The sequence below is a fragment of the Meles meles genome, chromosome 9 (genome assembly GCF_922984935.1).
Source record: "Meles meles chromosome 9, mMelMel3.1 paternal haplotype, whole genome shotgun sequence".
Lineage (NCBI taxonomy): Eukaryota > Metazoa > Chordata > Mammalia > Carnivora > Mustelidae > Meles > Meles meles.
Window position 1 is genome coordinate 112,568,807 of NC_060074.1, and position 24,264 is coordinate 112,593,070.

At 57.1% G+C, this 24,264-nt stretch overlaps 2 protein-coding genes across 5 annotated transcripts in view; one reads left to right on the forward strand and one right to left on the reverse strand.

Annotated features, from left to right (window-relative positions):
• LIMS2 (LIM zinc finger domain containing 2) overlaps nucleotides 1–24,264 on the reverse strand; it is a 59,442-nt gene that overhangs the window by 2,834 nt on the left and 32,344 nt on the right. For 2 of the 4 annotated variants that reach the window (XM_046018278.1, XM_046018277.1), the window contains 5 exons: nucleotides 14,203–14,362; nucleotides 12,039–12,105; nucleotides 11,671–11,791; nucleotides 1,562–1,711; nucleotides 764–914 (listed from right to left, as the gene is read on the reverse strand). In XM_046018278.1, the coding sequence (XP_045874234.1) occupies nucleotides 764–914; nucleotides 1,562–1,711; nucleotides 11,671–11,791; nucleotides 12,039–12,105; nucleotides 14,203–14,358 (645 nt within the window). In that variant the 5' untranslated portion in view covers nucleotides 14,359–14,362. Of the gene's footprint in view, nucleotides 1–763; nucleotides 915–1,561; nucleotides 1,712–11,670; nucleotides 11,792–12,038; nucleotides 12,106–14,202; nucleotides 14,363–20,838; nucleotides 21,070–21,697; nucleotides 21,860–24,264 lie in introns of those variants that run through there. The other 2 variants (XM_046018275.1, XM_046018276.1) reach the window with 2 other exon arrangements.
• GPR17 (G protein-coupled receptor 17) lies at nucleotides 4,866–9,230 on the forward strand. Its single transcript, XM_046018279.1, has 2 exons — nucleotides 4,866–5,156; nucleotides 7,927–9,230. The coding sequence occupies exon 2, from the start codon at nucleotides 7,958–7,960 to the stop codon at nucleotides 8,975–8,977; it is 1,020 nt and encodes a 339-aa protein (XP_045874235.1). The 5' UTR covers nucleotides 4,866–5,156; nucleotides 7,927–7,957; the 3' UTR covers nucleotides 8,978–9,230.

The following is a 24,264-nucleotide window of genomic DNA, read 5'->3' on the forward strand; positions in this document are numbered from 1 at the left end:
AACTCTGCCCAAGTTGTCAGGCATTGGTGAGGTGCCTGGGGCGTGGTGGGACCTCCCCAGGGGGCTCCTCTGCTATATGCAGGGTGCTTCCCCAGAAGGCCGCATGTGTCTGCCTCCCGTGGGCACCCCCTGCAGGCCCCGGGTCATGGAGCAGCATCTTCCAGTTCCTGCGGTGTGTGGGGATTTGCCCTCCTCACAGAGGGCTGGGGACCAGGGCAGGGCCTGCATCAGAACCTTTCCCAAGAGGCCACCCAGGACAGCTTCTGGGACACAGACCTAGCCAGGGCATCAGGGAACAGAAGCCTCCCTTCCAGCTGCCATCTGTAAGACCATGAGAGGCCGCAGGGTAGAGGTGAATGCACCAGGTGGCCAGGCAGACACCCCCAAGGAGCCCAGCCGGCAGGTGTGCCCAGCTTCCCTGTCTCTATGCGGCCGGACACGGCCCGTTCTGCCAACCGCAACCCCACGGGGTGTCTTGAGCAGACTGTCCCTGAGGTTTTTCTCATGACTCTGGAACCCTCTAGAAGGCCAGGAGAGGGAGGAAAGTAGGTGGGCGCAGCTGCCTGCCTGTGGTCTGTGCACTCAGGTCTCCTGGCTCCCAGGGTAGGCCAGGCATGAGGGGAGGAGGGGCCGCATCGAGGAGGAGGGTCCCTGCTGGGAGCAAGCCCCATGGCCTGGGGGTGGGAGCGTGGAAGGGCTGCAGGGCCAGACTCCACATATAACAGTGAGCCTGGGGCACCCCCACCCTCCCGGCCTCGCTCACCTCCACGTGCCACTGCTTGCCCAGCGCGTTGACCACACGGCCCTCGATGGGCCGACGACAGGCCCCACAGATGGGGACACCCATCTTGTCATGGCACGGCAGGCAGTAGAGCTCGCCCTTCAGCTCTCGGGCCTCTGCGGTCAGCTCCTTCCTGGGAGACAGAGCAGAGCCGCAGGTGACATCGTTGTGGGGCCCGCCCTGGCACTGGTGGGTCCCACCAGCCCCTCCAGCCCCAGGGAGCAGCTTCCGGAGAGGACCCACTCTGGTCCAAAACAGTGCCCAGGGCGCGCAGCTCTTTGATCTCTGGTCTCTTCGGGGACTTCCTGTGCCCCAGACAGGCCCCAGGGCACAAGATTCCCGCACGGGCCTTGCAGAAGGCAGTCTGTGTTGTGCATTGTCGGGCCCTCTGAGAAGCAGATCTGTTCTCGGCCCCTCCGCACCAGACTGGATGTCTGGGGCAGGGATGAGGGAATCCTCCGCAGCTTCTTTCCTTTCTCCTCCCCTCTCCAACGCCAGCACCAACCCCTCCTCCTTGCCCTGGCCCTCTAAGCCTTTGATTCCTTCCTCCCAGCTTCAGGGCGCCAGCCCTCCCTCACCCCGTGTCCAGCGGGGCCTCATGCAAGGGGCTCCCTGAATGGGGGCCCGGAGGGAGCCGTTTCCTGCCGCGATGCCCTCTCTGTCCACCCCTCACCGTCCTCTCCGATGGGTCCACCCCTCCTGTCCCATCGCTGCCCTGGGTGGGGGTCCCACCCACCTCACCACCTGCCCCCGGCGCAGGGACCCCCGCTGTGGACGTACCCGCAGTGGGTGCAGCTGAAGTGGTCCGGATGGTAGGCATCATTCTTGAACAGAAGGGGCTGCTCATCAATGACCAGACGGCAGCGCTGACAGACGCACTTTCCCAGACCCTTGGCCTTCTCCCGGTTGTGGCAAGGCCGGCACAGGTGCCTGTGGGAAGTGAGGCAGCTGTTGGGGGCCGACCGCCCGCTCCCCCTCTCCTCCCCACACAGCATGGCTCACCTCCTGGGAGAAGAGGCCCCTGGGCTCCCGCCTGCAGTTTTAACAGTGCCCGTCAGCCTCAAGAGGCTCAGCCAGTGGCCCGGAAAGGCAAGCTAACTAATCCTGCGGCCACGAAGGCTACAGCCGGGCCCTCACCAGAAGGGACTCTGGCACTGGAAAACAAAATACACCAGAGTGTGCTTTGGATGGTAGAGCAAATGGGATAGTTTTCTTCTCCCACTTTTTCTGAGCCTAGGACATTATATGGAATAGAGTAGACATTTCATTGCCATTTGCTGCGCATATAATTTTATTTTCAAATATCTCTGAATGTGGGTGTGTAACTGAATCGTGACTGTTAGCTTGAAAACCCCGCTGTGCCCAGCAGAAGACCACGGAGGGCCAGGTCCATCTGGCCTGCACGACCCCTTCCTCTGGGGTCTGTCAGACAAAGAGGGACCCGTACATCTACAGGCTTTCTGTCTCCAAAGACAAGCACAGCTGTGTCAGACAGAGGCCCCCAAACCCAGGAACTATCATTACAGAGTCTTTTTTGTAAAGACCTCAGAGTAATTTCTGATGCTACTCCTTGCATTGGGCAACAGCTGTGATCTCTACTGAGAGAGAAATCAACATGGTTTCTGTTTCCTTGTGCCTCAAAGGTGGCGGGAATTTAGATTCAGGGTCCCCAAGCAAAGATGTACAAAGGCCCCAATCCATTACTCCCGTCCCCCACCTGCCGCCCCAGTCTGTAAGCCTTCTTGATGCATCCGGGCCCTCCCTTCCTGCCTTCCCAGGCACCCATCCACAGGGAGGTTTTCCACCCCCTCAGCAGCCTCCACAGGGACCTGACACCCACAGTCAGCCTCTTTTATGGGCAGATCAAGGACTCTAGTTAAGAGATTAACTCTCAGACTCGGGATCCTCCAACCAGGTGTGATGGGCAGATCCTAGACGCCAGGAAGGCCGACTGACTATCCATGGCCTTGACCCCAGTGTCTGCCACCTCACTGGGGTCTGGACTCCCTGCAGCACAACACTGCTGTCTCCTTGCCTTGTTTGTGTTTTATCTCCCTGGTGGGTGGGAAGGCCAAGGGGCCCAAATAAGTGCCCGGTAGCCACTTGTTAAGCTGCTGACTGGCTCCAGGCTGTGCCCAATCAGGTTAGCAGCTCAGGCTGAGTCTCCAGTACGTGAGTGAATGAATGACTGCAGAAGAGAGAGACAGTGGGTACCATCTCCCACGACAGTACAGCCAGACCAGTACTGGAAGCCAGCCCCCTCACCGGGGACCCGATTCCACCTACCCACGGGACACAAACGTGGCCTGTCGCTGCAGTCTTCATCTCCCTGACTAAGGCTTTGCCGCCTTGGTCCCCAGATCCCTGTCCCCACCTCCTCCCCCAGACCCCCAGACCCCCAGACCCCCTGCCGCAGCATGTCTGAGCAGAGTTGCTTCCCCAGCCACCAGACTACCGTGGCTCACGCTCTCCACACCACACCTGCCACCAGCTTGTGCCTCTGTCACAGACACAGCATTTATGCCCTACGACCCCACTCCCAATTTTGGTAACTACTATTAACGTTATGACAACACTCAAGCCATACGGAGTAACTTCTGTCCCAAAGCTACAGAAGTTAGCCCAACTCCCCACAATTCTGCTGCAACAATTGATGCCCTCACAGCTACTGTCAGCAATCACCCAACAACAGAAGAAGCCAGACACTCTCGCATCAAATGGATGTGAGCTAGTCCTTCAGGACCTCCACGTGAGGCAGCGCAGGGGAGGGGCCAAGCCCTGGTCATTGACTCTCAGCAGAGACCAAACTGAGGAGCCCAGTGCCCGACAAGGAACCCTAGCTGGGAAACATCTTTTATATATATATATATATATATATATATATATATATATAAAGATTTTATTTATTTATTTGAGAGAGGGAGAAGGAGAGGGAGAAGTAGGCTCCCCGCTAAGCAGAGAGCTTAATGCGGGGCTCAATCCCGGGACCTCGAGATCATGAACTGAGCCAAAGCCAGACGCTTAAATGACTGAGCCACCCAGGCACACAGGGAAACATCTTTCTAACAGACTAGATCCCCATACCAGATCTAAGGACAATCTGCAGAATTTTTTTCTAGGTAGAATGAAGACGGAACCTAAGAATTCAAGTATCAAGGTGCAAAAGAAAAACCAGAATGAACCAAAACATTAACCCACACAAATCGTAAGTTTTGGAGTGGCACGTGCTTGGTTCAAATCCCGGCTCTGCCACTTCCTGGCAAGTGACTTCACCTCTCTGAGCCTGTTTTCCCATCTGTAAAATGGGCAACAATCCCGACTGCATGGGACTGTGTGAAAAACAAATTTAAGATAGTACACATGGTAGTTACTCCCCAAGGATAGCTAAGTACATTTTTTTAACTAAAAAATGTACAGGTCTTTCGAGGTTAGGCATGCTGATTTGGCTCCCCGTGTTACCGGATACATCACTTGGGGGAAGACGGAGACAAATGAGCTTTGCTTGTTCTGTGTCAGGAGCAGCCACTGCCCACACCCCGACCCCCCCTCCCCAGCCTCAAGCCACCCCCAGGAGGAGACCTGGGGACTCCTAGGCAGTGGGCCACTGTGGCCATTCTCACAGGCCTCCTGTCCAGAGGAGGACCCCGCACAGGTAAGGGCCAGGCCTCGCAGGCTGAGCCACGTCCCACGGGCACAGACAGCGCCCCATTATGAGGCGGCCTGCAGCTGTGCCCTGCTCAAGATAAAGGCCATGATTTATTCCGCACGTCCGAACGGAGCCTAATTATACGGGGCAAGACACAAGGACCCTACAGCGAGTGTCCTGAAAGAGTCCCCTCAGCCTCCCACCCTCCCCATTCACAAGACCCCCTCTACTGTCCCCCAGCAGGCTTGGGAGCCCAGGCCCGTTGCCATGGCGGCCAGCCCCTCCCGGCCCCCCCATTGGTAGGAAATTATCCTGTGCTGAAACGTCCTCTTGTCTCTGTCCGTCCCAGCCAGTCCCCCCCACCCCACCCAGCCCGCGCCCACTCCACAGCTTCGAACATAGTCACACACTCGGCCTCTGTGATGCTTAGTGGCCAAGCTGGTCGGTGGTGGTGGGGGGTGGGGGGACTGCAGGCTGGGACACACTGGAATATTCACGACCCGGCGGCAGCAGAGACAGCCGTAGGAGTGGCCCACCACACAAGGAACCTCTCGGAATGAAGCGGCCTTTCAGGGCCAAGAGGGGCTGCAGCCTCCCCTCCTCTCCTTAAATAGCCAGCCTTCCACCACAGCGGCACGGAGCCCACCGCCGGCACCCCCAGCCACTGGCCGCAGCCCACCTGCCACCCTGCAGCCCTCCTGCCTTTGCACCTGGACCCGGCTGTGAGAGGTAAGCACCAGAGCCCGGTACGGGCAGGCAGGGCGTTCGGGAGCCAAGCAGAGGCAAACTCAGAGCGCGGGCAGGGATGGGCATTGTCTCTGTCCCTGAGACACTCTCTGGGATAATAGCATGACCTACTTATCAAAAGCTGCCCTGGTCTGAACCACAGCGGTCCCTCTAGGTGATACTCCCATTGCACTCAGGCACACAGAGAGGGCAAGTGCCTCGTGCACAGTGTTGCGACTGCGAGGACAGTCAGCTGGAATCAGCACCCATGCTCTCCTCCACTAGCCTGCCGTAGCACAGGGAGCAGCCGGAAGGAGGAGCGGGGAACAAGAGGTCTCAGCCCATGGGAGGAAACAGCCATGCCCACCTACCACAGCCACCTTGGGCCCCTTCCTAAGGCCACACCAGCCCACTCCTCCCCTTCATGGAGGCCCAAGACCTGTCCCCTGAAGCCTAGCTTACCCAGAGCCCCAAAGCCCCCGATGTCCAGGCCCAAGCACGCTCCACGTGCCCACACCACCGTTCTGAGCAGCGCCACGAGGGGAGCCAGCGATGGCAGGCAGAAGCTTTTGCAGGTCTGGGGTATGCAGAGAGGGGCCCATTTCAGACCACGCTGCAAAAATCAGTATCAAGAATCCCAAAATGGGATTCCAGACAAACCAGACAAGCCTAAAAGCATTCTAAAATTGAGTCTAGATCCCAGAGAGAGCACCACGCATGCGGGGTTCAGCACCAGTGGGAAGCTGAGGTTAGGCATGCTGGAGGCATGGCAGGCAGGAGGCCGACAGCCAGGGGCTGCCACGGCCACCAACCAGTGCAGCCAGGCAGGTCCATAATCGATGTAATGCTCTGCTATTTCCATCGTGAAGCTCCCACTTTTTGAACAAGGGGCCCCACATCTTCATTTTGCACTGGGTGCCAAAAATTACATCACCAGTCCTGGGGCCAGACCCCAAGGAGGTGCCCCTGAGCCTGGGGGACAATTCCAGCGCGAGCCCTGAGGCTGAGCCACACTCCCAGCTCTGGTACCCGGCACCCAGCCACCCACAGAGGCAAGGCGTGTTCCAGGAGGTGCTGGGTGTCCCCGCTAGGTGTCCCTGAGCTTACTTCCAAACCTAGGGCCACTGTCTCTGGCCAAATGACCTGGGCTAAGTCAGCCGACTTTAAGCCTTGACTTCTTAATCCCTAATCTATAAAAGGAGGCTACCAATGCCTGCCTCCTACGAGTGGGGGAGTGGATAGCCAGTACCCTTAGCAGCAGTGATAGCCAGTACCCTGAGGGGCAGGGTCCAGTTGTGAGGGGCAGCCCAGAGCAGAGCGAACCCAGCCCCAGGTTCCATACCACACTCTTCCCTTGCTTGGCCCCATCCCCTCTCCCAGCAGCCAGGGCTTCCCTGGCAACAACCCCTCAGGTCACATGGACGCACTGGAAACAGCAGGAAAATATCTTCTCTGTATTGGATCTGAGGCATCCTGACCCTCTCTGGAGCAGGGGAGATCAGTCGGGCAAGGGAACTTCCCTGGGTCCCTTCACTAATAGGAAAGTAACCCCCTTTACTTGAGGATGGTTGTAGGCCAGAGGCTCTCTGCAACTCCCCCACATTGTCCCTGGCTCTCTCCTGCTCAGGCAGCCACCCTCCCCCTTCCGTGTATGTGCTGTCGGGGGTGGTGGGGTCCCTGCAGGACCGGAGTGGTGGCTGATGAAGCCTGATGGAAGGGTCAAGCTGCTGCCCAGCCTGACAGCCCAGCACACCCACGGTCTCAACCACCTGCCCTGCTCTGTCTACCAAAGGCGGGCCCTCCCCACACGCATCTGCTCTTCAGCGATGCCCGGCCTCCTCCTCCTCGAGGGGCCGCTGTGCTGACAGAGCTGCCACCGGGCCTCCTGAGGGAAGCGAGGCCAGGTGGGGGACGCTTGCAGGGAACTTGCTCTGGCTCCCTGAGCGCTCAGTACAGAGCCAGGCTCAGCCAGGACAACAGCCCTGACCATGCCATGGCCACAGCGGGGGCTGCTCCTCCAGCAGCTGGGTTGCAGCTTCCCTCCCACAAGCCCCTCTCCTGCCCCTCTGCATGGCAGTCACACAGGTGGGCCTTCCAGGGGAGCCCCAGAAGCTGCCCTGCGAGTGAGGGTCTGCCAGGCATCCACCCCCTCTGAAGACACTGCCCGGGCAGGTCATGATCTCAGGGTCCCGGAATCAAGTCCTGCACTGAGCTCTGAGCTCAGCAGGGCGGGTGCTTGAGGGCTCTCTTCCTCTGCCCCTCCCCCCACTTGGGCTCTATCTCCTCTCTCAAATAGTAAATCAATCTGGAAGGGAGGGAGGGAGGTAGGGAAGAGGCGATCGATCTACCCATGCCCATTGGGACTGGAGCTCAAGGGCCCCTTGCACCACCCCCTAGCATTCAGAAAGCACACCTGGGGAGCATGGCAGAAAATGTGGGGCCCTCCCTCCATCTCAGAGCACTGACAGATGGGATTCACTCCCCACTGTCCCCATGGTCTGAGAGAGTGGACTTTTGGGACGACACCCGGGGGACCCAGGCTCCTGTGCCCCTGGCAGGGATGCAGTGGCCAGTGGGAAGCCGGCCCCAGCAGCAGGCTAGCAAGTTCCAGGCCCTGGCTTTGTTTTTGCTTTTTGCTGAGCTTCAGAAAGCCTTTGACACTTACCCACCCCAGATGAACACAGGGACTGCTGTCGGTAGTCCCCAAGGCGATGCCAAACTAAGACGCTCCACAAGTCCCAGGCTCTGGAACCTGTCTGCTTGTTCCCTCCAGGCTTGTCCCCGGCTCTGCTTCCGGCTGAAGCATGAATGGCCTGGAGGCGGCTTCCCCAGGTCTGATTGCCAATTCCTCCCTGGTCACCTCAGAGCAATGTGGCCAGGAGACGCCACTGGAGAACGTCCTCTTTGCCTCCTTCTACCTCCTGGACTTCATCCTGGCGTTTGTGGGCAATGCCCTGGCCCTGTGGCTTTTCGTCCGGGACCACAAGGCTGGCACCCCCGCCAACGTATTCTTGATGCATCTGGCTGTGGCCGACTTGTCCTGCGTGCTGGTCCTGCCCACCCGCCTCGTCTACCACTTCTCTGGGAACCACTGGCCGTTCGGGGAAATCCCGTGCCGACTCACCGGCTTCCTCTTCTACCTCAACATGTACGCCAGCATCTACTTCCTCACTTGCATCAGCGCTGACCGCTTCCTGGCCATCGTGCACCCCGTCAAGTCCCTCAAGCTCCGCAGGCCCCTCTACGCACACCTGGCCTGTGCCTTCCTCTGGGTGGTGGCGGCTGTAGCCATGGCCCCGCTGCTAGTGAGCCCGCAGACCGTGCAGACCAACCACACGGTCATCTGCCTGCAGCTGTACCGGGAGAAGGCCTCCCAGCACGCCCTCGTGTCCCTGGCCGTGGCCTTCACCTTTCCGTTTGTCACCACCGTCACCTGCTACCTGCTGATCATCCGCAGCCTGCGGCAGGGCCCTCGCGTGGAGAAGCGCCTCAAGAACAAGGCAGTCCGCATGATCGCCGTGGTGCTCGCCATCTTCCTGGTCTGCTTCGTGCCCTACCACGTGCACCGATCCATCTACGTGCTGCGCTACCACGGCAGCGGGGCCTCGTGTGCCACGCAGCGCGTCCTGGCCCTGGGAAACCGCATCACCTCCTGCCTCACCAGCCTCAACGGGGCGCTGGACCCAGTCATGTACTTCTTTGTCGCCGAGAAGTTCCGCGATGCCCTGTGCAACCTGGTCTGTGGCAAAAGGCTCTCAGGCCCGCCCCCCAGCTTTGAAGGGAAAACCAATGAGAGCTCACTGAGCGCCAGGTCAGAGCTGTGAGCCCCCAGACGCCAGTCTTGGGCCCCAGGGCCACAGACCGTCCTCAGAAGGACCTCCCCACCCCACCCCAGGGTGCACGCCAGCAGACTGGTAATGGAGAAGTCCAGTCTCTCCAAGGGCGGAACTCAGCACCCAGCAGCTGGTTCTGTCTTATCTCATGTGCAAATTCCTAACAGAGGACACCCCTCCACGGGACCAATCAGCCACCCACCCCCTGCAGAGACTGTGCTGGCCCTGCTCACTTACAGTTACTGGATACTCAGTGACTTCACCCCATGGCAAGGGGGGGTTAGGGGGCCAGAGGAACATTCCCAAACAATGAGTGTCTTTCTTCCCCAAGGGCTGCTTGCGAGACTCCCAACCTCCTTCCTACCACGAGAAACACACAGCAGCAGAGCTCTGCACAAAGAACCCCCCACGGCAGCTGCGAATGACTCAAGAGAAGGGGGGTGTGGGAATCCTGGTGGAGGGGAAGGAGTATGAGTTTCCCGGGTGGGGCCTTTGCCAGATGACCCCTGAGTTTAGGGGACATGGACGGTAACTTGTAACTGAGTGTTGTAGGTACATTTCAGGTTGGCCAGCAAGGGACATCCAACAAGCGCGGCCAATGGGCTCCTCATCTCAACGCTGGGTCCTTGCTCGCTGCACAAGGCCTGACAATCCCCACAGCTTCTCGGCAGCTGCCTGATCCCTCTTGAGTCAGCCGAGCAGCCAGCAGGGGTGGACAGACGGAGCCAGGCTTTGTCCTCGCCTCAGGACACCTCCAGCAGGGAGCCCACGCCTGGCATGGGACCCTGTGTCCCACTAACCAAGAACGGCAGCGGTGTCCTTTGCCTCCTGAGAGGCTCTACCTGCCACGGTAGGGCCCAGGTCCCCTTTTGTACGTGATCACAGCGATTGTAAACGTAACTGTACTTTAAGATTCTGAAGGTTACTGTGTTCGGCTGACATAACTCCCTCCCCAGAACTTCTCCTCCCTCCCACCCAAGAGTGGCAAAGCCAAGGTGAAGACCGGAGAGGCCAGGCAGCACGTGCTTTTGCCTCTGGATCAGACGGCCCCTCGCAGCCTGCCCCACGTGCACACTCACACTCTGCACGACAGGCCTCAGAGGGCTGCCCCGGGCAAGGAGGGTCTCTGCAGGGCGGCCACATTTTCTTCACAGCTGCACCTTACTTCTGTAGTGCTTCCGGCCTCTCCCGGGTTTTCCCAGCCTCTCCTGCCACAGGCAGCTCCGGGTGCGCTGGGACTCAGGAGAGAGGACTCGCTCGGGCCCACACCTGGTGGGCAACCCCTGATCGGCGCAGGACCGCCGTGACACCACCTGCCCTCCACAGCCCCTCCTGTAGACAATGACAGGGACTGCTGCCCAGTGGCCCACAGACACCAAGACTGACACCAGGCAACACGCAGCAGGAGAATGGTAGAGATCACTACAGGCTGCACCCCGAGCAAACGGAGCAGCGGCAGAGAACAGAGAGGCGACAAGGTAGGAGAGGGCAGGGGACTCACAGTTAGGGTGGGTGGCCACCTTCACTGCATGAGGAGACCTGCTGGTCAGCGGGGGAGAGCCCAGGGTTTGGTTGGGGCCTGTTGCCTTTGGGATGCCCAGTGGGCACCAAGTGGTTGAGACCCCGAGGGAAAGGTCCGGAGTGGAGGTGGACATCTGAATCATTCAGCGCAGGCATGCCAGTCAGGGTTCTGGGACGTTGGACAGAGATGCGGCCCAGGTGCTGAGCCCCCAGCAGGCCAACATGGAGAGACAGGTGGAGGGAGGTCAAAAGAGGAGAGGACCCAGCACAGCCACAAGGCAGGAGGAAGCTACGAGAACACAGGGTCCTGGGCGCCTGGAGAGGAGGCATTTCAGCAAGAAGAAAAAGCTGCCGTGAAGCCTGCTGAGAGGTCAAGAGAGGACTGCGGTGACCCGTGGGTCTGGCAATGAGGAAGGAGGTCATGGGGATGGACCTGACTGGCAGTGCGGGCACGTGAGAGGAGCCAGCAAGGGCACCGGAACACGCCGCAGACAGCCACGTTGGGAGGGCAGCTCTGGGAGAAGCAGCACTGACTACCGCGGAGAGCTCCACTGGAGAAGGAGGAGCAGGGACAGGGCCTCCACGGGGCACTGTGACTGAGGCCTGGGTAGCACCAGGGCAGGGAGCGGGAGAGCCTTCCCCTCGGGAAAGTGGTGGGGAGGTCCTCACTCTAGGAGGGTGGAGGGGAAAGAGACAGTGTGGGGAGAAAAGAGCCAGACCTCCAGGAAGAAGGGAACTCAGTCTTCAAAGGAAACTTAGCACAGAGTGCCAGAGTCGTTTCGGGCCCCCTGGCTGAGTGGTTTCTCTCCAGCAGCATTTAGCCAGCGGCACAGGGAAGGAGGCAGCCAGCTCCGCTCAGCAGCGAGGGCTGGACAGGCAATAGTGATGACCCAAAGCTCTTTATCCATCCACTGCCTCTGATGGCCCCTGCCCCGGCCAGCGTCCTCCTCACTGCCTGCTGTCAGCCTGCTTCCGGGAGCATGCCCAGGCCTGAGGCAGGCCCTGACTCGGCACCCCCTACTCTCTCTGGCCTCAGCCCTCACCTATAAACCAGGGGTCTCTCAGCTGCCTTGCAGATGGGCCTAGGCCTTGCAGGCCTGCTGCTCGCTAAGCAGTGCATTTGGTGAGGGTCCACCTCCTAGCCAGGATCCGGCCCACCTCACCTGCCTGCGTTCTTCACGAAGCCCAGGTCAGCCAGCTCCACGTCACAGAGCTCACAGCGGAAGCACCCCGGGTGCCAGTTGTTGTTCATGGCCTTGATGACACGACCAATGATGAACTCACCTGGAAGACATGGGTCCCAGCTCACTGAGGCAGGCACATGGCCCCCTCCCAGTCCCCTCCGAAGCCCTGCCCACACTGGCACTCGCCTGAGCTCGGCCGGATCCCAGGGCTCCCCTCCCAGAGCTGGGGGAGGTGATGCCTCCAAAGAGCCGCTGCTCAGAGAGGGGGTCAGGGAAGAGCACCTGTGCCCCCACGTACCTGCCCGATCCCCAGGCATGCGGAGGAGTGTGCTACACCCAGCCCTTACCGCATGATCCACAGCACGGAGCAAACAGCATTTGGAAGTCATGTTCGCAGTACTTCCGGCCTTCAAACTGCAAATGGACCCGCAGAGAGTGTTCAAGCAAACCTCCATCATTGCCCTCCAGCTGGCCGGTCTTTGTTGGATCAGGACCCACCCTCAGGAAGACTAGAAAGGCACCCCAGTTTGTGCAATTGCTGCTGTGAAACAGGGTGCGGCACCCAACCCTCCCTGAGGAGAAGACTTCCTAGAGGAGGTGGTAAGAAGCTGGAAGACAGCAGGGAGTTGGAGTGCTGAGAGGAAGGCGATCCAGAGCAGCAGGGCCAAGGCCTGGAGATGGGAGGGGATCAGCAGGAATGGGCCTTTACCACAGGGTGGGCATGCAAAGTAAGGGGTCTCTGAGAAGCTGGGAACTGGGCAAGGCCAGCCCTCAAAACCACTGCTGTTTGCACAAGACCTTGACCCTGCTAGTCCTGGGAGCAAGCCGAGGGCTGGGACCAAGTCTGATTTATAAATGTCACTTGGCCCTATTTCCTGTGTATCTTCTCTGTGTGAGAAGTCCATTTCCCTCAGAGGCCACAAGATTCCCGGAGAGGGAGACGGAAAGAGGGACACAGGAGAAACATGGGGGCCTGAGGGAGAGCCCCAAGTCCTGCAGCCAGCAGGAGCCACTCCGGGCACCAGCCACTGTCCCCATCTGCCTGGACAATGATGGCCTTGCAATGGTCCCAAGTGTGGCCAAGCCCTGCCCTGGATTTCTTCTCCCTTGACAATTTTCTTTTAAAAAAAGGTTGGCTTGTCCTCCTCTCTGAAATGAGCGTCTTATTAGTCTGCAACTGATTATGGCCCTACCCAGTGGCCCGTAGAGGCAGCATGGTGTGACCTTCATTCAGCAACGACTCTTTCCTGAGCACCTACTGTGTGCCGGGCTTTGTTCTAGGCACATGGCCACCGAGAGCTCCCTACAGCGGGCCAGCATTTCCCAAGAGGCTGGAAGGCTCCAGCGCTGCCAGTAGGAGCTCACACACTGCACGGCCGTCCATCTGTCCATCCCATCAGCTGTACCTTCGAAGCCTCTCTGGTCTCTGAGACCTGGTCACCGCCTCCACTGCAACTGCCAGCGGTGCACTGGTAAATGATGGCCAACCAGCCCTTCGGAAGACGGGGTCTGCGCTGTAGCATCGACCAGGTTCTGTGGCGTGAAGATTCCTGCCACGGATGATGCCAGGCTCCCAACGCAACATCAGCGTGGAGTTAAGATACGTGCGGCAGCCATCGGGGTACCTTTCCACCACCCAGGTACAAGAGACAAATAACTTCGGAGGCACAGATGATAGGGAAACGTGATAAAATAATTAGGAAGTGGTGAGTTTTGAGTATGTGTTACCCTTGTTTCCAATAAAATTTTATCTCACTGTACATTTATATAACTTAATTTTTAATAAGAGTTATGTTTAACCACTAGTTGGCAAGATGATTGAAAATTTAAATAATCTGCTCTTATGAGCCAGTGTGACCCAGCCTAGATCCACTTCACTTGATTGGGGCTTTTTCAGTAATCCAGCTTCTGGTCCCACCTGTTCTCCAGCTTCTGTGCCTGCCCATATTTGTCTCTCCCCAGCACAGCAAGGAGAATGGTCCTTTTCAAGTTGTCAGACAGACTGCCTCTGGCAGCCCTCAAATACCCTGCATGCTCTGACCTCAGGGCCTTTGCACCTGATTGAGCTCTCTGATGAATGCTCTTCTTGCAGATGTAGGCTGGCTCCCTCACCTCCTTCAGGTCTGCTCAAATATCATCTTCCCTGACCACCCTCCCTCTGCACCCCAATTCCCTGTACCCAGAGCACTAAGCTCCATTTGCTATACCATTATATTTACTGTGTTCACTGTCTGCTCTCAAAGGAGGGTATGTGCTGCCAGAGCTGGGTGTTTGCGTCCCATGGCCTCCCAGAGTCTACCCAGAGGAGGCTGGATGAATAGTGACTCTCCTTCATAGCTTCACAAGTGAAGACGTGCCCACAAAGGGCAGACCTGGCCTGACTGCTCATCAGTCACTGTTTGGGACCATGGCTGGCACAGCCCGTTGGCTCCTAGGAAGCAGACTCTGAGCTGGTGGGGGGCTCGGACTCCGATACAGCAGTCCGGCTGAGGGTCCCGGCCGCGTGCTCACCTCGTAGAAGAGCCCCTCGGGGAATGGCCGGAAGCACTGGGCGCACACGAAGCAGTGCTCGTGGTACAGCTCTCCGTTGCTGTTGACGATCCGCTCGGCAGGGGCGAAGCGTGCCTGGCAGCGCTGGCACACCGCATTGGCCAAGGCGTTGGACATGTTGCTGGGGGGAGAAGGGGTGGACAGGTCAGGCTTGGGGAGGGGCAAAGACAAGCAAGGGGCACTCAAGGGGCACACCTCCCTCCTTAAAAAGTTAAAATGCTTGGGCGCCTGGATGCCTCAGTGTGTTAAAGCCTCTGCCTTTGGCTCAGGTCATGATCCCAGGGTCCGGGGATCGAGCCCCACATCAGGCTCTCTGCTCTGCAGGGAGCCTGCTTCCTCTTCTGTCTGCCTGCTTCTCTGCCTACTTGCGATCTCTGTCTGTTAAGTAAATAAATAAAATCTTAAAAAAAAAAAAAGTTAAAATGCTCTCCAGAGTGAGGGAACTCGCTGTCCTCGCCCTGATGACAGTTGGCACTGTGGGGACTCCGCAACACGCAGCCGGGGCTGAGCTGCCTGGCAGCGGCTTGGCCCACACGTGCATCGAAGCTTCTGTGTCCTGTGGGCGTCCTAAGTGCCAGCACACGCCCGTCTATAGTATGTCTTCCCAGACGACAACCCTACCAGGCCAATGCAGCATTCCCATTTTAGACATGGACCAGCCAAGGCCTGCAGAGAGTCAGTGTTCTTCCCGAGGGCCACAGCGGGTGGAGGCAAAGCCTGGGTTAGAAACCAGCACCCCTCCAACTCTAAAGCCCCATCTTTCCGGATGCCCTCGAGTCCCCATGCACATCTGTGGAGCATCAGACATGGCCAGGCACACACTGGTCAGAGCGGCAAGGGCTCAAGACCAGCACCCTCATGGTGGCCTGGGCTGACCTCACTCTCTGGGTCCAGACTCCCAGCTGTGGAAAGACCAGAAGATGGGTTACAGGCCAGTTAGATGAGGGGCACGTGCCAGCCCTCAGCAGCACGTCTGGCCCACAGTAAGCCCCCACGAGGACAGGGCAGTAGTTGCCGACGTCTGTGCTTGGTTCCTAGGCTGCTCGGTCTTCATCATGCTGGCCCATGTGTTGGGGTATCTGTGCTCACTCAGCTCCCTCTTATACCTTCTATCGCCTCTTCTCAGGGAACCAGAGTCTCCCAGGTATAGAACTTCACCCAGGCATACATCGGTAGCTCTGTAATCCACTCGTTTAATCCCTGAGGCAACCCTGCCCTCCAGATGAGAGACCTAAGGCTCAAACTTGCCCAAGCTCACACAGCAGATGACAGAGTCCAGATTTGAATCCAGATTGCTCAGACTTCAGTGGCTCTTTCCTCTGCACCGGGAGCTAGTTGCAAACCACTGCCTCAAAGAACATGTAACCACCTTACTATGGAGAAGGTGAGAGTGGGAATCCTTGGGATAGGAGCAGGCTGGGAGCAAATGTCCTCATCCAGGGTGGGCAACACCACCCCTGGGGTAAGTGGTAGGCCTCCTTTTGGGAGGAGTAGAGTCCAAACTGAACCACAAGGGGAAATGCCCACACTGAGCCAAGCCCATGCTGAAAGGCCCTGAGGCGTGGCCTGGAAGGGCTGTCTCAGACTGACAGCCTCTATGACCTTCCACAATACTGACGCCCAGGCCTTCTGCAATAAGGACAGCAAATAGGTTTTGTCTCAATTGTCAGCTCTGACAGATGAGTGGGGCGGGGGGCTGGGGTGGTGCCTGGATATCTGGGCAAAGCAGGACAGTCACGTTCAGCAAGGAGACGTTCAAGCAGCCGGCAACGTCAGGTAGGCATACAGAGTGACTAGACACAAGCTGCCTGCTCCTGAGAATCTTTCCAGCCTGTTCTGCCTTCTAGGGTAAGAATCCCATCCCTGCCTTGCTGCTGCAGCATTACGAGAAGAATTCTCGAGTGAGTGAAGCTCTGGCTGGGGTGTTCAAGTGTCCATCACAGGGAAGGATACCCCAACAGGATGAGTGCAGGAGGTGGGAGAGGGCTCTGCTGGTCAGGGGTCTGGGGGTTGGTTAGGGACGGTGGGTGTAACGGAGAGCTGCTGCACCCAGACAGGCTGAAGCTGGACTGGGGGCCCAGGCAGGACTCCCTCTCTGTTCAGCCTGGAAACCATGTGGCAGGAAGGGGCAGGGCCAGAGGGCTCTTCAGAAGTCTTGCCAGGCACTCTACATGTCTCAGCCTGCCCTCAGCTGTGTTTTGGGGACCAAAGCCACTTTCTCTGTCCTCGCACCAGTCACCGGTGCAAGGAAGCAGGGTGGTAGCAGGGTCAGGCAGAGCCCAAGATGCAAGGCACCGTCTGCGAGCGGCAACCACCCCCCCCCAACCCAACACACACCGCACCCCCCTGCGGGTCTCCACAAGGTGGGCCAGACAATCGGAGGAGTGACAACCTAAGCAGCCATGGAGGGCTGGGCTGGGCTCATCACCACAGGCATGGTTTCCCGCGGGGGAACACTGGGAGCCTCGCAGCCTTGCCCTCCTACAGCACACACCCATGGTGGTGGGAGGAAGTTCCAGCTCCCGGCTGTGCACAAGACCTTGCTGGTCTTGGAGAAGTGAGAAATCAACAGGAAATCCTGTGACCCTGGATCTGGAATTTCCCCAAAGGACCCAGAAAATGAAGCCAAAACAAGGATTCAAGCCCAGCCCCCAGACTTTTGGATTGCAGCTTAAAGCCCTAGTGCCTCCCTCCCAAGGCCCCTTGCCCGCTAGCCCCCAGTGGGGCAGACCCAACTCCCACCTCCAGCCACTGCCTCCAGAAGGCTGCCTTCTCGGCCGAAGCCACACCTCACAGGTGACCCACCCGGCAGCCACTGTCGCTTGCTTGCTTGCTGCTAGCCCAGGCACTCGACCAGACTTCAACATTCCGCCCTTGTTAAGTAGACCCTCTGTTAAACTCTCCTCTGTGATTCCATCTCATGGTGACTGTGTTCCTGGCCAGGAGGACCCTAACAGCAGCTGGCCACACCTTACCTTCCTGTTCATCTTCACCTGGTCCCCTAGCCAGGGCAGCTGATCTTTAACAGGTCGGAGTCTAGCTCCCTGGCTGTGTCCCCGGGTGCCTCGGGTTGAGGATTTTGCTGTCTGTCTTCTGCATGCCTTGCACAAGCCCTGGCAGTGGAAGGTGGGGTGTGAAGGGGACCACCTACCTTCACACCCACTGGCTGCTCCAGCCCAAGTCCTAGGGGGCAGCAGCACCCCCAAGGGACTCCTGGGACCGCATCCCATGCCATCCTGTTCAGGACCACAGACAACACTCCAACCCACTGGCCTAAGACAGAGGGAAGGACAGACAGGCAAATGTGCCTAGCAAATAAACCATGTCACCATCAGAGAAAGGCCAGCCGTCTCCTGCAGGAGGCAATGACACAAGAGGGGGTTCCGGGCTCACCCTTCCGTGTTTGAATCCTAATAGTCCCTGCCATCAGCTGGGGGACCTGGAAAAGGATACCAGCTTCTCTGCGCCTCACCTGCAAAGAGCTGTGCCAGAGTAGCAATTACCTCCTCACAGAGCCAAGGTGAAGAGCTCACAGCGCACAGCCCATTAAGCCCGGTGCCAGGCATGCTAAGCACTGTGTGAAGAGAGCTGTTGTTTCCCTGCAACTCTGGGAGCCTTCAGAGCACCTCCTCCCCAGCCCCGTGCTGGAGAATGCCTGCAGCCTGCCTGCACTCCCTGCCAGAGGGCAAAGGGTCGGAGACACGCACATTCCACGTCCTCCCTCACACATTCCAACCAAGAACCGGGAGCACCAAGTCAGCCTAGTGCGTCCCCCAAGGAGACATCACCATCCTGCCCCAGCTGGACGACACTCAATGCTGCCAAAGGCAGAGCTGGTGCCCAGAGGATGTACAAGAGCACAGCATCCGTGCCTCTTGGCCAGCCCTTCCCAGCACCCCCCAAAACACTCTCAATCCTGAAAGCCCGACACAAGTCAGTTTGTGACATCGTGAAAGATGTCACTGGGTGACGAGATGGCACTGAGCGTTACAATGGCTGGGGTGGGGGAGCCCTCTCTGTGCCCACTTCTTGTGAGGAGAGGTTGCTCGTTCCAGATAAGGAAACTCAAGTACAGAGAGGGTCAGTAACCTGCTAAGGGTCTCACAGGACTGGACCACGTTCTCGCCTGTCCCCTTAGCTCCTGGTAGCATTATACAGGCACAGCCATTCAAGACTCTGTTTTTTGTTTTGTTTTGTTTTAGAACAACCCTAGACCCTGGGGCACCTGGGTGGCTCAGTGGGTTAAGCACCTGCCTTGGGCTCAGGTCGTGATCCTGGGATCCTGGGATCAAGTCCTGTGTCAGGCTCTCGTGCAGCAAGGAGCCTGCTTCTCCCTCTCCCTGTCCTTCCCCCTGCTTGTGCACACTCTCTCACTCGCTCTTTCTCAAGTGAATAAATAAGACCTTTAAAAAAAAAATAGAAAGAAAAGAACAACAACCCTAGACCCTGCCCCACGCGAGCCTCCCACCCATCTGAGCCTAGAAAGATAAGATGAGGGCTGGGAAGAGGCAGAGGCTGGCCACAGGGGTCCGTTCACACTTGAGAATGAGTCAGTGTTACTGAGGCCACACTGGGCTGAGTCCAAGGCACGTGCTGTTCGGCCAGGCAAACTAGGCCACCGAGCTGGCTCAGGTGTTCCCCGGCCGTGCTGTCTGCTCGAAGTAAGCCCTGAGCCAGGGCTGCCTCATCTAGGAAGCCATGGCTACCTTCGTGGGTAGCTGGGAGGATGCAGTGAGGTGACTCCTGCAAGCATAGCCCAGCACAGCTCTATCACAGCGGCCAGTCCCATTCCTTCCCCCCTTCATGTGACGCCTCTTTACCAAGCACCTCCTCTGTGCTCAGGCACTGCTCCCGGCGCAGGGGACAAAGGGGAATCCCACGGCAGCACGACCTCGAAGCTCGAGTGGAAGCTGCCCCCGGCACCGCCTGGGCCCCCTCCCTCAGGAGGGTACCTGGCTGCTTGAATTTCCACCAAGCCAGCCCCACCCTCAGCCTGGGGAACGCTGGAAAATGAAATGCCGCCTTGGGCTGCTCTACACGATGCATCGGCCCGGCCAGGAACACCTTCCCAGGCTGGTTGGAGCCTGTGGGAGATTACATGGCTTTTCCTGAAGCCCTAGCCATACCCCTTCGCTCCAGAGCCTTCTCTGACTTGGAAGCAGGTGCACTTTAAAACCGTCCCACTGATAACAGAGGGCTGAGGGAGGGCATGAGCCAGAAATTCACAGTAAAATAAAGACGAGTATATATAAACGTATGTGCCTACACGCAGAGGACTTTCCTGAGGCTGATTTTTATGACCACGCCCATGTGCCCTCCTTGCATCCTGGCCTCGTCTATACCGTGAAATCTCTCTCCAGCACGGTCTCTGGCCTCTCAATGCCTTGGGAGCCATTCCCTGAACCACACCTCACTCCATGCGTGTCCGAGGACATCCAGGGCCTATCGGTAAGGGTTCCCCTTCTAGCATTGTCACACTCAGGTGAGTTTCTTGGCATCCTGGCCTCATGTTCCCCACCTGAGCAATGGGCTTGTCCAGTCCCCATCCTGGTGCATAACGGGACTGCCATCCCAGGTGTGCAACAGGGACAGCTCACAGCCTGTGCTACCCCCCCACCCCCCATCCTCACCCAATGCTCTGCTCCTTGCTCCGTCATTTACCCCAGATGTCTCTGGTAGCTCAGTCCTCATTACCTCTCCGGAAGGCTGTTCTGATCATAGGGACACAGTGAACTCAGAGCAGGCTGGATTTTCCCAGCATAGCATTAGCGGCCCCCCCAACTTCCTTTACTCCCTGGGTCCTCCAGATCCCCCTCACCTCCGTCACTGTGACTCTCTGTCTCTTCCCTGACTCCCCACTCCTTCCTCCCAACCTCGGGTCCTCGGCCACTGGTCCTCACTCACCTTCTCCTCTGGGGGCTGTACCTGGCACTTTCATGCCAATGACCCCACATTCACAGCCCTCATCACTCTCTCCCCAACTTTCTGCTACAAGTTTCCACCCTGGTGGCCCCTGAGGCCCAGCCCCCAGCCCCTGAGACCCACACCAGGGTCTGTACCACCATCTCCATGCCCCTTCCGACCCTGCCCTCGGATCGCCTCACCCCCAGTTAACTCATCTCCTCCCATGCACTGAGCTGCATCCTGAGCCCCACAGGCTCCCCTTCCTGCCCCCAAAGAGGCTTTCATCAGTTGTCTACACTGGCAACTCTCCATGGGATAAAGCAGTTCAGATTTTGGTGTCTGTCCACACCGGCTTCAGATCACAGCCTAGTCATTTTTGGACGGGCGATGTCCAGCAGGTTCCTCCACCACTGTTCGTTCATCTGTAAAAGGACCCCAGTCTGAAAGCAGTAATGCAGTTCCGTGGGACAACCTAACTCCGGCACCCCATTCTCAGCGTGCCGCCCAAGAACCCCGATCCAGGATGACATCAAACCCACTACACGAATCCCGCCCTACCCCCGACCATATCGCCGGCCCAGGCGGACAGGCTCCTGCCATCGGAAGGGCCAAGCCGGGTGTCCGCGCAAAGGCCGGCAGCCACGGCTTTCCGGCCATTGTCCCTGCCGACCCCGCCCGGCCCCGGCCACCTACCCCAGCGCGGCGGGCGGCGGGCTCTGCCGGTGCTGGCGCCGCCGGTAGAGCCCCGACGCGGCGAGCGCGCCCAGCCGGGCTGCCATGGTGCGAGCCTCCTCCCGGCGTGGCGGGGCGGCCCTGCCCCGACGTACCGCGGCCACCCCGGCCTCGCGGGTCAGAGGCGGGGGCGGGAGCCGCAGGGCCGCCGGCAGCCACCTCCGGACAAGCGCCGCGACGGCGGCGACGGGACAGACCGGCGTGCAGGGGGCGCCTCTCCCCCCACCCGCTCTGGACAGGAGCTCACGTTACACACTGCGATCTCCAAAGGGCAGCAGAGTCAACTCCAAATAGAAAGGATATTGTTCGCTCGGCGGGGGCGGCACAGTGAAAGCAGAGGCTGGCGGGGCTGGGTCCAGGCTGGGGGGAGGACTCGCCGGGAAGGTCCCAAACAGCACGGAGGTAAGGTCCACAGTGTCAGGCCAGGATGCCTGGGGGTCCCAGGCTGAGAGGAGCCTAACAGGGAACCCTAAGCCCCCTGACATGCTGATGATAGACTCTTGGCTGGGGAGAGCAGTATGGCACTGACCTAATTAAGGAATCCTAAAAAACAGTTAAGAAGCTGGTGAGGAATTCCCACACATGCCCACCTTCTGCCTTGTTTCCTTCCCTGCGAGCCTGGACTGCAAATGCCACCTGGAGACCCAGACACGGGCAGCCTTGGTCCCTTGGATCCGACAAAAAAATGGCCAAGCACCCAAAAGAAGTCCATGCTGTCAAAGCTCAGAGAACAGGTTATCCCCCAACATGGCAGGAAAAGCAGAAGGAGCAAAGTCTGATAGAAGACCACCAGGAAGGCACTCTTTCCATGCATTTTTACCTGAAGAGACCAGCAGGGTTATTGTGATCCAAGTGCAAACACCCAAGGTCAGCTTCTGAATCGTGGCCACGGCTGGCCAAGCAGGTACTACGGTCAGCAACAAAATAAGGATCCAGAGCACTCACGGAGATCTTTACCACTGATTCCATTTCCTTGAAGAACCTTTTGAGTAAAGTCCGAAAGCATGAGCAGTATCTGCCTCTGCCTTCCAAAAGAAAAAATCAGTAGCTCTCCTGAACAGCGGGGTGCTGGTCCTCCTACACTGGGGTGGAGGGAGACTTTGGAGAGGATCCACTGGCACTCAGATGCCGGGCCCACATACCAAGAAACATACCTCATCCAGCAAATCCCAACTCACTAACCACCCTGGGGGGCAGCTCCAAAACACAGCCAGATGATCACAAGCACTGGATGCAATATAACTTGTAAATGCCATTTGATGCCAAAAGTACCAAGCACTGATCAATTCAACAAATATTTTTTTAAAGGTGGCTGTACAGGCAAAAAAGCATAGAAAGACTGAGGTTGTAGGAGCCAATGAGTACAAAGATGACCTCCCCCTCTCTGATGTGGATAGCTGAAAGCTTAAGAAAGCTTATTAGAAAGTTCTGTTACAGCGCCTTGAAGTCCATGCCCTGGGGCCTGGGTGCCTACTACCAGCCCCAGTAAGCCCGTCCCATGGGGAAATTCTGAACTCTGAAAACCAGAACTCACCCGGAGCCACAGTTTGTTTCATTTAAGGAGGAAACGTTTATTTAGGGTTTCTGCAATTACAGATAGACCAGAGAGGGAGGACATAACCACAAGTTTTTGTGCCTCATAATTTGTAAATGAAGCTCAAGTCCAAGGTTACCAAGCACTAATCAATTCAACAAATATTTGCTGTAAAAGGAAGCACCAGCGGCTAGAAATTGAGAACAGAAATTGGAGTCTGACTGAGCGCAAATCCCAAATCTCTGCACAGCCTTGTGCCCCAGCCCTCCAACTCTACAACCTGTCTGGCAGAAGTGTGTGTCAGAGCATTGCGGGTGTCCCCAGCCAGCACTCTGGCCCCAGAGGACAAAGTTGCAAAAACATAGTAAGAATGATATCTGCATAAATGGAGAGTAAAAACCTTTGAAATTTTGTCCCTCCATAAAAACAATGAAAAAACTAGCAAAAATTGTCAGAATCTACTTTTTCAGAACTCTGTAAATTAACCACAGTTTTGCAGTAACCCAGGGGCATTTGGTCAAGAATTTTGGTAAGAACAGTGAGCTTTGTGGTGTTTCAACTTATCCTAGCCCATAACCCCTATACCCTAATTCCATGGCTGCCTTGAAAAATAACATCCCACATTCCCAATTATTAAGAAGCAGACAGGGCTGGAGCTCCTTTAAACCTTCATTTCCTGGAAGACTCCATGAGAAAGTCTTGTCTTTATGTGACATCACTCACACATACCCAATGCTAAAAGCCTCTCTTGGGGGGTGTTTATCAAATGTACTACTATTTTAATTGCCTCTGGTAGCATAGCTGTCCTTGCCATAGGCAATGGATAACTGTAGGGGTGCCAGTAAACTAATCAAAAAGCTTAAAAGGAAAAACTGAGGAGTGAGATGTCCTCAGGGGCTTCAAAAAGGACCAACATATTCCTAGGATTCTAGAAGTTCACACAAAAGCCCAGGACTGCTTGTATGCTCAGGGAAGAACTAAGGTCCCAAGCTCTCACTTCTGACTGACCTTCAGGCTTGTGTAAAAGCAGGAATGAAGGCTAAGGCAGAGTTGTAAACTGCCAAGTTGAATGCTGAAGGTGGGCCCCAACATAGGCTTATGTGCTCTCAGCAAAGACTGAAAGACTTACTGGTTTCAGGCATTGACAGAAAACCTTGTCCAGTCATTAGCTGGCCACTAAACCAACCAAGGAGAAACTTCAGTGGTCACAAATGAGAGAGATACAGACTTTAAATTTTTTTTTAATATTTTATTTATTTGACAGAGAGAAATCACAACTAGGCAGAGAGGCAGGCAGAGAGAGAGGAGGAAGCAGGCTCCCCGTGGAGCAGAGAGCCCGATGTGGGGCTCGATCCCAGGACCCTGAGACCATGACCTGAGCTGAAGGCAGAGGCTTTAACCCACTGAGCCACCCAGGCACCCCGAGATACAGACTTTAGAGAATTAGATCAGAAAAGTCACTAAAGGGGCACCTGGGTGGCTCAGTCAGGTAAGTGTCTCCTTTGGCTCAGGTGATGATCTCAGGGTTGTGGGATCAAGCCCCACATCAGGCTCTTGCTCAGCAGCAAGTCTGCTTCTCCCTCTCCCTCTGTGCTCTCTCCTATTCACTCTCTCAAATAAATAAAATATTTTAAAAAATAGAAATTAAAAAGTTTTTTAAAGTTAAAAAAAAAAGAAAAATCACTAAACAAACAAGTAGCAACAACAAACTCTGAAGAGTGAGGGAGAATCTGATCTCAGAATTGCCACATATTATTTGAAATGTCCAGTTCTCGGCAAAAAATTATTAGACACATGAAGAAATGAAAAAGTGTGACCCTTCCACAGAAAAAAAAAAAAAGAGCAATCAATAG

Coding starts and splice junctions, on each gene's coding strand:
- GPR17 (XM_046018279.1), top strand. CDS start 7,958: ATGAATGGCCTGGAGGCGGCTTCCCCAGGTCTGATTGCCAATTCCTCC.